Genomic DNA, 14,118 nt, shown 5'->3' on the forward strand with positions numbered 1-14,118 from the left:
GGTCCCCCGCGGCCAGCCCTGCGCCCCGCTTGGGCTCTTCGCTGGGTTTCTGCGGCCCGGCTGCAAAGCGGTGCACCCTCCCGGGGGCTCGCCACGAACCCGGGCCCTGTTAAGACCCAGCGATGCGAACTGCCGCAGCTGGGAGCTGGAGCCGCCGCTAACCTGTAGGCGCGGCCGCTCCAGAGCCAGCGGCCCTGCCCAGGGGAGAGCCCGACCTGAGGCCGCCGCCTGCTTTGGCTGGGTCCCACCATGGGACGGGACGGGACGGGACGGCTGCTGCCTCGGCCAGAGCCTGGAGCACAGCTGGAGTCCGGGCAGCCGGCCCCTCCCGCGGCGTCCATGGACTTCCGAGCCGCCCGGAGAGCCGGCAGCAGGAAAAGCGACCGCAGGTCTGCGCCAGGCAGGGGCCCGCTGCCCTCGGGTGCTGGGGGAGCTCCAGACTCCGGGCCCAGGGGCCTTGGCCCATAGGGTGACTAGACAGCAGGTGTGAAAAATCAGGACAGAGGGTGGGGGGTAATAGGAGCCTATTTAAGAAAAAGCCCCAAATATCAGGACCGTCCCTATAAAATCAGGACATCTGGTCACCTTATGGCCACAGGTGTCACCTGGAGTCATTGCCTTGTGTCTCAGAAGGCAAAGCTCGGGGGATGGGGACTCCTTGCTGGGCTTGTTCTAGAAGAACACAAGAGTCACCATCTCCAGCTTCTGTGCAATAGGTAGTCCATACGTTCAGCCCCAGGCCATGGAAACACCTAGTGCTGCCTCTGGGGAGAAAGATACTAGGTTGTCCTAAACGTTTTAAAGCATTCTCAGTCCTGTTCTGAAAACCATTGTAATGACGTTCTCGCTTGATGGCACCTGCCAGCCATTCCAGTTTTCTCAGGCACTCCTTGGTAAAGGAAACTTGTGCCATGTAATAATTTAATTTTGAAGGTAGGTTATGGTATCTTAATGTTGGGTGAAATGGAGACTGTGTTTGCTGGATGAACAATCCTTATTTAGACCCAATTGATGTTGTATTCTTATATTTTGACAAATAGTTCCTGCTTCCTGGAAGAAGACGGATTTGAGATTAGATGTGTTTTCTGCTCTTGGGCTGGCCTGAGATGCCATCCATTTAAATAATAATAAAATCTCCATGAGATGAGGAGTCCCTGTTTTGCGCTAACAAGGAAATCAAGCTCATGTGATCTTTCAGTTGTTTTAACTCAGTTTATGAACTCTGATGCCTTTTAAGCAGTGTGATCTAATTATTACAGCAGGGACGTGGGAGTCAGATCCCGGCTTTTATTTCCAACAGGCGTACTGATTTGTGTGAAACTTTGAGCAAGTTCTTCACTCTCCCAGTCTGTTAAAGGTGCTATATCAGCACAAAGTATTCATCATTTGCTCCTTTTTGTTTTGCTCTAATGGGGTTGTTCTACTTAGGCCATTCAAATAAAGGACTTACCTAGCCCCTGGTCCTAAATTTAACTTGACTTATGTGACTAGTATAATTGAAGTTTGTGGTACTACTTACATGTGTAACTGTTTGCAGGATCCAGGCCTTATTTTTAAGCTTTTGTTTGAGAAGATTCATGTCATACCTTAGTAGTATAACATTGTCACTTACTGTTGCACAGTTCAGTATTTTATCTTATTTAAAAAAAAGTAAATTTAGTGTTGCAGGAGTTAAGACTCAGACCTCTCACATGCACATTGCTAAAACTGATAAACTTCTAGTATGTGTGTGGAGAGGAGGGAAGGGGGTACTTTGGTTAACAAGTGAATCTGGGTTTAAATAATTAGCTAGGATCTGGAATCTTATATGCTCCAGTATAAAAGTTAGCGTATCTTATTTACCTCTGAGAATAGACTCCCTACCTACTATGAAGATTCTTGAAATAAACAGTTTGTAACATTGACTTTGATTGTATAACAAACTTAAAGCTATTGTTCTTCAGCAGACAAGGAAGACATTTACTGATAAAAGATTAGTCTGGGGTACATTATAGCCTAGAATCTGATTATTTTATAAAGTGGTTTCAAAGTGCATCTACAGAGTTGATCAATTTTTTACCTCTTTCCACATGTGAGTAATTTGCACTGGGTTTAGTGGGATTTATATGTGCAAACTGAGTCGAGAATAACTTCAATACAGGATTTAAATTGATCTAGAAAAACCATGACAGAAAGTGTTTCCGGGCTTTAGAGCGTAAGTCTTAAAGGCTCTCAATCTGCCATGGAACTTCCATTAATGTTGGTTAGAGTTGTTGATGAGGACCAAGGGAAGTGGTATGTGGCACTTAGAGCAGTGAAGCAACTGAGTGATTAGCAAATTTACACTTCCTATAGAACCATTGTGAGAAGCTAAAAATGCAGAATGTTTTAATGTGTTTATAACAGCCTTGCACAATTCTACTGACATATTCTCCTTGGACAAGAATTTTTCTAACAGGCTACTAAATTTTTTTTTCTTCCCATTCTTAAGGGTAGGTGAGTAGATTTTTATGCCTGGGCTAATACATTTTCATTATAGTATTGCAAGGCTGTTACGTAATGAAGATTGAGTAATGTGGTGGTGGCTCAGTGTGGTTATGACTACATTACACAGGCATTTGTTGGAGAATAAGTTTTGGGCACAAGAAGGAATGTTCAGAAGCATCCGGTGATTTTGTTTAAATTTTGAGAGACAAGGAAGGATGTGCCAGTAATCACACTGACTTACCTGCTGATGCTTTCACTACATCCAGTATACTCAATTCTTGTTTCTGTCCTGTAGCTACTGGACCTAACTTTCATACTCTGATCCAGGGGTCGGCAACCTTTCAGAAGTGCTGTGCCGAGTCTTCATTTATTCACTCTCATATAAGGTTTTGTGTGCCAGTAATACATTTTAACGTTTTTAGAAGGTCTCTTTCTATAAATCTATAATATATAACTAAACTATTGTTGTATATAAAGTAAATAAGGTTTTAAAAATGTTTAAGAAGCTTCATTTAAAATTAAATTAAAATGCAGAGCCCCCCCGGACTGGTGGCCAGGACCTGGGCAGTGTGAGTGCCACTGAAAAAAAGCTCGCTTGCCATAGGTTGCCTACCCCTGCTCTGATCTGACATATTTTGCAAGGTACTTTTAAGTACCCTGGATATCTGGATTTTCATACTGTAAATCACTGAAAATTACATAATGTATTATGTTTCAGTTGAGGGCAATTGCACATTTATTCACCCTCTGGGGTCTAGGAAGGACACCCAATTTTAGGGTTTTTTGCTCCCCATCTGATACTAGTAGCATGTCAGCAAGAGAAAGATGAAAGGAAGTTCAGGTCCTCTACTTAGCATGGAAAGGGGGCTAATTAATAACAACAGATTACATAAGAAGGCTGAGGTTTTTAATGCCTATTTTGTTTCAGTTTTCACTGTAAAGGATAATTGTGAGCAGATACTTAACACAGTTAATATTAACAACAAGGGGGAAGGTACACAAGCCCACAAAGGGAAAGAACAGGTTAAAGAATATTTAGTTGATAGATGTAATCAAATCAGCGGGGCCTGATAAATTTCATCTTAGGGTTCTTTAGGAACTAACTGAAGCAATCTCAGAAACATTAGCAATTATCTTTGAGAATTCACGGAGCACAGGTAAGGTCCCAGAGGACTGCAGAAGTCCAAACATAGTACCCGTATTCTGGAACAAATTATTAAATTATCAAATTGTAAGTGCCTAAAGGATAATAGAGTTATAAATGGGCCCTACCAAATTCACGGTCCATTTTGGTCAATTTCACGGTCCTAAGATTTAAAAAATTGTAAATGTCATGATTTCAGCTTTTTAAATCTGGAACTTCACAGTGTTGTAAATGTAGGGGTCCTGACCCAAAAAGGAGTTGTGAGGGGGTGCAGTGCTGCTACTCTTACTTATGTGTTGCTGCTGGTGGCAGCACTGCCTTCAGAGCTGGGCAGCTGGAGAATGGCAGCTGCTGGGTGGGATCCCAGCTCTGAAGGCAGAGAGGCTGCCAGCGGGAGTGCAGAAGTAAGGATGTCATGGTATGGTATTGCCACCCTTACTTGTGCGCCGCTGCCTGCAGAACTGGGCCCTCAGTCAGCAGCCTAGCTTTGAAGGCAGCAGTGCAAAAGTAAGGGTGGCATAAGTATGGCATTACCACCCTTACTTCTGTGCTTCTGCTGGTGGGGTGCTGTTTTCAGAGCTGGGCGCCTGACCAACAGCCGCCGTTCTCCGGCCACCCAGTTCTGAAGGCAGGGCAGAAGTAAGGGTGGCAATATCATGACCCCCTAAAATAACCTTGCGACCTATCCTGCAACTATTTGGGTCAGGACCCCCAGTTTGAGAAATGCTGGTCTCCCCATGAAATCTGTATAGTTTTGGATAAAAGCACACAAAAGACCAGATTTCACTGGTGGGGAGACCAGACTTCAGAGTCTGTGATGCATTTTTCATGACTGTGAATTTGGTAGGGCCCTAGTTATAAGGAATTGCCAGCATGGATTTCTTAAGAACAAACTACCAAACCAACCTAACTTCCTCCTTTGACAGAGTTACTGGCCTTGGGGATAGAAGGAAAACTGTAGATGTGCTAAATCTAGATTTTAATAAGGCTTTTGACACAGCCCTGTATGACATTCTCATAAGCACACTAGGGAAATGTGGTCTAGATTCAATTACCATAAGGTGAGTATACAACTAGTTGAAAATCCATACTCAAAGAGTAGTTATCAATGGTTCACTGTCAAAGCATCTAGTGAGGTCCCACAGAGATTTGTCTAGGGTCTGATACTACTCAATATTTTCATTAATGACTTGGATAATGGACTGGAGAGTATGCTTATACGTTTTCAGATGACACAAAGATGGGTAGGGTTGCATGCACCTTTAAGAACAGGGTTAGAATTCAAAACAAACTTGATAAATTGGAGAATTGGTCTGAATGAAATTCAGTAAAGGCAAGTGCAAAGTACTACATTTAGGAAGCAAAAATCAAATGCACAGCTACAAAATGGAGAATAGTTGGCTAGAGGGTAGTATTCTAAAAAGGAGCTGGAGGTTGTAGTAGATCACAAGTTGTGAGAAAGGTTTATGTCATTCTGGGGTGTATTACACAGGTAGTAGATATGTCCACTTGCTCAGCACTGGTGAGGCCTTAGCTGGAGTACTGTATCCAATTCTGAATGCCACACTTTAGGAAAGATGTGAACAAACTGGAGTGAGTCCGGAGGAGAGCAACAAAAATGATAAAAGATTTAGAAAACCTGACGTGTGAGGAAAGGTTAAAAACTGAGCACGTTTAATCTTGAGGAAAGAAGACTGAAGAGTAGCCTGGTAAGTTTTCAAATATGTTAAGGGTTGTTATAAAGAGGGCAGTGTTCTCTATGTCACTGAAGCTAGGACAAGAAGTAATAGGTTTACTCTGGAGCAAGAGAGATTTAATTAAATATTAGGAAAATCTTTCTGACTCTAAGGCTATTTAAGCACTGGACTAGACTTCCAGGGGAGGTTGTGGAATCCCTGTCTTTGGAGGTTTTTAAGAACAGGTTACATAACGCCTTTCAGGGATGGTTTAGGTATACTTGGTCTGGCCTCAGCCCAGGGGGCTGGACTAGAAGCCCTTTCAAAGTTCCTTCTAGCCCTGCATTTCTATGATTCTGTGACTTTACCTACCGCTCCCCCCCAAAAAAAACTGGTTAAAGGCACAAGCAATCATTCTCTGTGTGTCAGACTATTTTGTATTATTCTTACATGTTTTATTAGTGCTGTAGAGGTACACAGAATTGTACAGCAATAGATACACAATTAATGTTTTGTTTTCCATTTCCAATACATCTGATCATTGAGGAATTCATTTTGAAACTTATTTGTACAAATTTAATTAAAAGGGAATTAAAAACATGCTGCTCAATAGAGAACTATAAGAAAATGCAATGAATTGTCACAAAACACATAAACCCCAAAAGAACAAGTATTGAAAACTAACTCCAATGTCAACCAAATTTTACAAATGCACCTGTAAGAAATGTACCTTATCTATGTTATGATCAACTAATCAATATTTTTTCTAATAACAAATTTATTGTTAGAAAACCTCTAATTTCATCCATCTCAGTCCAAGGAGTTTTGCCTACCCAAAGATTGCATCTTTCTAGTGAAAAAGACCATTGTTGGTTTGAATTAAAGGAGGAAGGAGCTGTTACAACTTGTTAACCATTAGTGCTGAGTAAATGGTTTACAATGAGTAATTTATCCAACATATATAGCTTCTTCCTTGTCACAGAATATCCATGAGCAGATTGTTTTCTGGAATGAATTCATTTTATAACAATGCTTGGAGTGGATTTTTTTTTCTGTGCATTGATCTTCAACAGTTTGCTGTAAGTGTCTAATAACTGAGTTTTTGCTATCTCGTGATTGGTCAGATAATTCACATGGTATTTTCTTTTCCTTGACTGGATGAGCTTGCAAGCATTTTTAATATCTAGTCACCCATGTAACTTTGCAGTTAGCATTCTGTGAACATTCATGCCAATAAAATCTCAATTGTTCAAATGTTCACAAAAAGGGAACATAAATGTGGCATAAGTATTGCTGAAGCAAAGCTATTTAAAAGTAAGTGAATTTATTACTCTTTCTTTCTTTCAAGTGCTTGTCCAGATGTGTCAAACAGAATGTAAATAAGTCAACAACAAAACCCAAGTCTCAGGGCTCACAATGCAGTGTCCTATCCACTGAATCACGCTGCTACATCTCACTGTTTTATTTATCCAGACGTCCCATGGACAGCTAGGCCAGAAATCTAGGAAGAATCATTTAGCAGAGTGCTATAATACTGCTTAGATCTTGTCATTTTGTAAATGGATGTGGTAAGTTTTAGAATAGTATTTATCTCATAGAACAGAGGTTCTCAGTCTTTTTCTTTCTGAGGCCCCAACCCTCCAACATGCTATTAAAAACTTCAGGGCCCACCTGTGCCACAACAACTGGTTTTCTGCATATAAAAGCCAGGGCCGGTGTTAGGGGGTAGCAAGCAGGGCAGTTGCCTGGAGCCCCATGCCAAGGGCTTCCACAAAGCTATCTTGCTCAGGCTTCAGTTTGAGCCCCAGGTGACAGGGCCCTGGGCTCCAGCCCCATGTGATGGGGCTTTGCCTTTCTACCCTGAGCCCCAGTGAGTCTAATGGTAGCTCTGCTTGACGGCCCCTGTGACACCTGCTCACGGCCTCTCAGGGTCCCCTGGAGCCCTGGTTGAGAACCACTGTCATAGAACAGCTGGCAAAAGGTTCAAATAGATTATTATACAAGTGCTGACCAAGCTCTTCTAAATCCAAGAAGAACTTTATCACATGTGAGTCTTCAGTAGAGAAGAGTTGAGGACCATGGGTATCAAATCCTTTCATGTTGCCATATTATTACTTATTATAATGTATTGTATTATCATAGCCCCTAGCAGCTCTTGTCATGGACCAAGATGCCATTATGCTAGTGCTGTACAAAACACAGAACAAAACAATGTATGGAACATGGGGCATTGCCAGCTTTCTACGTGGAACCACAAGGGATATTGCTGTCCCGTGGATGTACTAAACAGTCTCCAGATGTTGTTAGGAACTGGATATGTAAAAAATGATTTTGTTTTATATGCATATTCATTCTTGAATTATTTGTAAGCTTCCAAATTGTCTGAAAAAGGAAAGACAGTAACTTTTTTTTAAACTTGTGGAGGCTGATTGTTAATTCTCTCTTCTTTTGGTGGTCACGAGATGGCTGTTCATATTAGGTTATTTCTGGTCTGACTCCACTTTCGGAGTGTTTGTAAAATAGAGAAGAGACTCTTCCCAAGTGATTGAAAATCATTATGCATTTAGGAAAGAAAAAACTAGTCTCTGATTCATGTGGTGTTTATGGCATTACAGTATTACTCAAAGCAGTGAGCCATTTAAAGAAAATCTTTAAATGGAAGAGATGTGCGCTCATATCCCCTATATCAGTGGGTTTCAAACTTTTTTACTGGTGACCCCTTTCACACAGCAAGCCTCTGAGTGCGACCCCACCCCCAATAAATTAAACACACTTTTAAAATGTATTTAACACCATTATAAATGCTGGAGATAAGCAGAGTTTGAGATGGAGGTTCGCAAACCCCCCCCCATGTAATAACCTCGCAACCCCCTGAGGGGTCCCAACCCCCAGTCTGAGAACCCCTGCCCTATATTGTCTGTGATTGCCCAGAGTTATTGTGCTGGAGTCCAGTATTATTAACAGTGACAGCCATATATATGTCAGTATTTCTGAGAATTACGTGGTAGAGGGAGATCTGTAGTAGCATTGCTCGTACATACAGTCTTTAGTGGTTTGGGCATCAAAACAAAAAGCAAGAGACCTGTTTTGCAGTGGAGATGTTGCAATCTACCCATTTTTGTTCAATTTCAGTATTAAAATTCTTAAAGGAAACCTGCATCCTTTGGTGAGGTTCACTGTGCTTTGGGGAAAAGCATTTCTCACCATTGATGAACTGTGAAATACAATTGGAAATAAGTGTTCTTTTTAAATGGCATCGGTCATTTCTGAGCCTCCTCCTAGCTGTGGCCTACTGCTGAATCCCTACACTCAAGTCTGTACCATACACACAATGGAATGAAAAAGTCTGTAAAGAAACAGATTTCAATTTCCTTTTTCCAAAAGAGAATAATTTTTAATCATGAAAAGTTCCTTGATTCTGTGTTTGTTTTACCATTTAAAAATATATATTGGAGGACTAATAATTAAACTATTTTCAATGTTGCACCTGTGGACCGTACTGCTGTAGGCACTCAGAGGTTGATATTTAAGCAAAAAGAGCCCAATCAGGCCTTCTGCTGAGCACTTCTGCAAAGGTGCTGAATATTCTCAGTTCCCGCTGAAGTCAATGGGGATAGAGGGTGGTCGGTGCATCACAGGGTACGTTATAATTATTTTTATAAAGCACACCTGCAAAGCTCCCCAAGCCAGAGTATGATGATTTCACAAATAAGTAATAAAAACCACAAATGAAAACAACATAATTGTCCTTTTAAAACCTGCAAACAAATAGAGCAAACTAGAAGGGAATTCTAGGAAAGATGGACAGGAGCAGGTCCTAAATATGGAGGTATTGGTGGTTTTAACTAAAACAAAACCAATCTTAAAGTTAAAAAAAAGGGGGTTGCAATAGCTGTCTAGAGAGCAAATTGCACCCTCTTCTAGGGGCTAGCTCAGCAAAGGTACTGCTGGCTGGGGTAGTGGAATTCATAAAAGACAGGTGGTTTTAAAGCACAGATACTTGTCGAGTCAAGGATTGAAGAAGAAATGTCAGAAACAGCAAGAGCCTGCTGGGCAATGGGGACCCTGCAGCTCCCACCTGCTGCAGGCAAGGTGAGGGGGCAGGGTGCTGGACCCTCCTGCCTCCCCATTTTGTCAGGAATGTTTTTAGTAACAGTCAGGGACAAGTCATGGCTTCTGTGATTTTTTTTGTTTATTTCCTGTGACCTGTCCCTGCTGCAGAAGACCGGGAGTGGACCCCCCCACTGCTGAAGTGCCACCGAAGCCCCAGACCGCCACCGGGTATTCGAATTGGGCCCCGCGGTTCATAAAGCCGGCCCTGGGAGGGGGACATGGCAGGAGAGAAGAAGGTAAAAGGGCAAGGATGCTGGAACTGGGGGACCAAGGGGCCATGGCCCCCTCACTTTTAACCCTCCCACTTTTTACTGGCTGTAAATGATGGGGAGGAAGGGTCTTGGGGGGATGGAGCCATGGTTCAGGCACCAGTGCCCCCCACCACTGTTAGGAAGCTTCCACCACCCCTGAAAGAGGGACAGATGTGGTGTGAAGCTGAGGTGAGGGAGTGGGAGGGTTGGAGCAAACAGCCAATCAGCACAGGGAAAGGAGTGTCCCCTTAAAACTAGAAAGTTCTCTCAGTGTCTGAAGGAACAGATCTCCTGCCTTTGGCCACTTCTGCTCCTACTGACTGGAGTTTCTTGGCGGTGTAGATGCTAAACTAGTGGTGTGGGGGGTGCTGCCACACACCCCTGGCTTGAAGTGGTTTCCATTCTATACAGCATTTAAAGTTTGGTTCAATGGCTCTGAGCCCCCCCACTATAAACATTGTTCCAGCTCCCCTACTTGCGAGAAAACTGCAGAGGAGCCAGCCAAGTCCATGTGGTGAGGAGGAGAGTGTTTCCACCCACTATACCATTATGGGTCCAGCAGGGGTGCTGGAGTGGGGCGGGATGACCCTAGGTGTGTGGCCCCACATTAACCCTCCCCCCAGTGCAGTTCAGCCAGTAGGAGCAGAAGCTCAGTCAGAGACTCCATTTGCAATGCCTAGCCCCGCAGAGGGCATGATTCCCAAATCACTCGTCCATAGGCTATTACAACTGAACTACAGAACTCCCTTTATGTTGTCATAATGACCAATCAGTGACTATGCCACGCTCTGCAGGCAGGCAGACCATGCCCTGCCCTGCGCTTACTGTGACTGTCATTCTGAGCTGGTTAAGTGGTGTGGCGTGCCTGCTGCTGCTAGATGTCTTTGGGTAATTCACGCTGCTGATTTCCACACTCACTATACAGTGCAAATGATCATGTCGAAAGACAGCGGAGACTTATTAGAAGGGTGAGTACAGATATATAGTTACTTACATTTGGAATTGAAGCAGTGCTGATTTTATATCTGAGAGGAGGCAGTAGAGAAACAGGGCAACCCACTGAAGCATGACTAATCAGTTTGCAAATATGTTCAGTATTCTCTAAAGGATTTCTTCTTTGAACTACTATATTAACAGACTAGGATCTGTATCTCTTATAATTAAATGGCATTCACCTGACCTGCTTGCATTCTGCTTTCTTTACTCACTGGGTGCATCAAATGCCCTAGTTTCATTAGAACACTAGGAAGGTAGGTGTGTAACTTGCATTACTGTGGCTGCTGAGAGGAGAGTGGGATTGTGTTAAGCATTCTTCTTTTAGAAAGGATTCCAAGGGGTTCGGATATTTTATGCATACTTTGAACTTTTACAGTGTTTAACTTCCAGCAGTTTTCTCTTATAAAAAGGAATCTCACAAGGAAGTGTACTTGTTCTTCAAAAATAAAACAAAAATCAAAATTCTGCACAAAGGTAAATAATTAAAAAAAAAACACCAAAATCTTATTAGTAATAACATCTAAAGACTTTTAATTAGATGAGAACATGTTTCAGATCAATGTTAAATATGCTGTTATATTGAAGGTTTTAACTGTAATACACTCAGCCTACAGATGACAGTTTTAAAATAGTAAATATAGCAGGCTCATAGTGGGGCTCTAATCTGTATAGTTTATTCATACATTATATTGTATTAGACACATAATGACTCACAGGGATGCTGGAGCTTGGGGCTCATCAATGTCTGAAATCCTTCCGGGAGCAGAACAATAGGTAGCACAACTGAAAAGTGTGATGATGATACAGGCGCTATGGACACTGTCACATAATGTGTTTCTCTCAAATTTCAAAGCCTGGTTCTTGAGCATGGAAAAAATCAATAAAGTATTTTGCTTTTTAAAGAAGAATGATAGCAAAGTTCTCACTGTAATTACTAACCTCTCATTGCCTTATTTTGAGCTCTGATCTTTTTCTCAGTAGAGTGATACTGTTAGCACACTTCCTGTTTTCGAGGTCTATTTCTTTTTCAGTTTGATAGTTATATGTTTATAAAAGAAAGCAACAGATTCTAAGTCACAAGGCAGTTTGTTAGTTAGAGCAGCCAAAGTCAGAGAGAGAAGGATGAGAAAATGAGTCTTTATTACTTTGTAAAAATTATCCAAACTAGCTTGTGCACCATGTACAAATGAAATCTAGCCTTTCTTTAAAGGGTTCAAAATATCCATATTTCAACTGTTTTGACATTTCCCAGGGTACATTAACTTTGCCAGTGCAAACTCTATTGTTCTTTCTGCCATTTCATGTACAACAATTTTATGTCTTGTGTTGAACTTTGGCCAGAACTTTTCAACTGGTCTATTATCCCATTACCAGTCATCCCGAGACCATCTGAGAAGCACTCATCAAAGATTGGCCTGACACATCAGGCCATAATATCAGAGTCTCCTAAAGAAAACAGATGATGTCAGGGTAAGGCACTGAAGTAATCCTCTGATTATGGTGTGCTGCATTTGTTTTTTCACCTAAGCTAGCACTTTGGGGCTGACATTTGAACTGATTTGAATATACATTGCTGTAGTGACTTATTTCTTTCTCATACTTCGTGGTCAATGGCTGCACAAAATGTGGGTTAAACAGTACTGCCACGAGGCCATGCCACAACAACTTATGTAGGAGTTTCCGTGCTGTCGAGACCATTAGTCCCTCAAATCCAGTATTTTGTCTCAAGCAGTGACTTCAGAAGGTGGTGGTGATGGGAGGGAACCCTGCTGCAACTAGCCAGTTATGCTGCATGTTGAAGGGATGACTGCTTTCTGACCACTGCAATGATCAGCTCAGGGGTAGGCAACCTATGGCACGGATGCCGAAGGTGGCATGCAAGCTGATTTTCAGTGGCACTCACACTGCCTGGGTCCTGGCCACTGGTCCGGAGGGCTCTGTATTTTAATTAATGTTAAATGAAGCTTCTTAAACATTTAAAAAACCTTATTTACTTAACATACAACAATAGTTTAGTTATATATTACAGACTTATAGAAAGAGACCTTCTAAGAACCTTAAAATGTATTACCGGCACGCAAAACCTTAAATTAGAGTGAATGAATGAAGACTCGGCACACCACTTCTGAAATGCTGCCGACCCCTGGATCAGCTTATACCATATTCTAGCATGCTTAATTACTAATGTTTTTATTATAAAATAATCCAGGCACAGTATTTGACACTCTGATCTCACTGCAGTAATAAATTCTGTAGACTGATAGCAAGCTGTATGAAGAAATATTTTTCTTCATTTCATTGAGAGCCCTTGTTCTCCTCTTATAGGGTAGATTGGGTAAAGGAAGGGTCTGAACAGTTGTTTTTTGTTCTGCCCTTATTAATTTTGGCTATCTTAGAGATGGCCTAGAACCAAAAACCTGGATGCAACTGTAACACTGACCACCCACATTATCAGTGGGTAGGATCGAACTTGGTGCATCTGGAGCTTAGTGTACAAGCTAAAAGCCACATGGCTTTTAGCGAAGGCTGTAGAGCACACTCATTAATCTCTCTCTCTCTAAGTGGTCTCCAGGCCACTAGATGGGACAGAACACTACACCAGGAGGTGTGTGGTTACATACTTCCCCTAGCTGAGGAAGTGCGTTCCATGCTTCAGAGAGTTCCCAATTGAAATCCCGGACGAGCACCCCCACTTGTAACGCTGACAGACCCAGGTTGTTGACGGGCGGGATCGAACCTGGGGCCTCTGGAGCTTAGTGATATATAAAATCTCTGTCTGTGGTCTCGGTGCCACTGCATGGGTCAGAACACCACACCCCAGAGGTGTGTGGGTTACATAACCATCACCAAACTTTGGAAACGTTTAGGTAAAGATCCAAACTTTGCAGCTGGTCCTTATTTCTATAATGGACCAAACCAAAACCCTGCATTTAACCACCACCTGAACTGTGTGGATTGGGTCCCATCTCAAGTCCATTTAGTCTTTTGTTCCAGGGTGAAAGGGGGCAAAGAGAACTGCTTATTCTCTACTTCTGGGGCAGGGACCACTTTGTCTTTGCAGCATTTTTTTACTAGTTCGGGAATGGCACTGAATGAAGGCTTACCACCAATCCTAAGATTTATGGGCTGATCTCAATTCTGATCAGTGAGCCTAGAATCTGCAGGGCAGTTTAACGAGCCTTGGATTTAATTTGAACCTGAAAAGGTCATAATGTGAGGATGGTGCATCTTTAGATGGTGACATTGAGTCTGTATATGATAACATGGCACCAAGACAAGAGGGCACTCTGTTACAAACCTAATGCCAAGGGATTTAAGATCTTATTGTAGAAACTGACCAGAAGGTGATGGGTGGAAGCTGTGTGTGTGAGACAGAGGGGGAATGAGGGACAGATAAAGGAATATGTAAAGTGACAACTAGTTTCTTATTTCTTGACAGCATATTTACTACAAAGCTAGGGGGTTAGTTGTT

The 14,118-nt window shown here is 42.3% G+C and overlaps 1 protein-coding gene across 1 annotated transcript in view; it reads left to right on the forward strand.

Annotated features, from left to right (window-relative positions):
- Positions 1 to 10,514: 10,514 nt before the first annotated feature.
- Positions 10,515 to 14,118, forward strand: part of TTC39A (tetratricopeptide repeat domain 39A) — a 69,699-nt gene continuing 66,095 nt past the window's right edge. The window contains 1 exon segment of the mRNA XM_030573651.1: positions 10,515 to 10,618. Coding sequence (XP_030429511.1) covers positions 10,581 to 10,618 — 38 coding nt within the window. The 5' untranslated portion in view covers positions 10,515 to 10,580.

Source organism: Gopherus evgoodei, chromosome 8 (genome assembly GCF_007399415.2).
Source record: "Gopherus evgoodei ecotype Sinaloan lineage chromosome 8, rGopEvg1_v1.p, whole genome shotgun sequence".
Taxonomy (NCBI): Eukaryota; Metazoa; Chordata; order Testudines; family Testudinidae; genus Gopherus; species Gopherus evgoodei.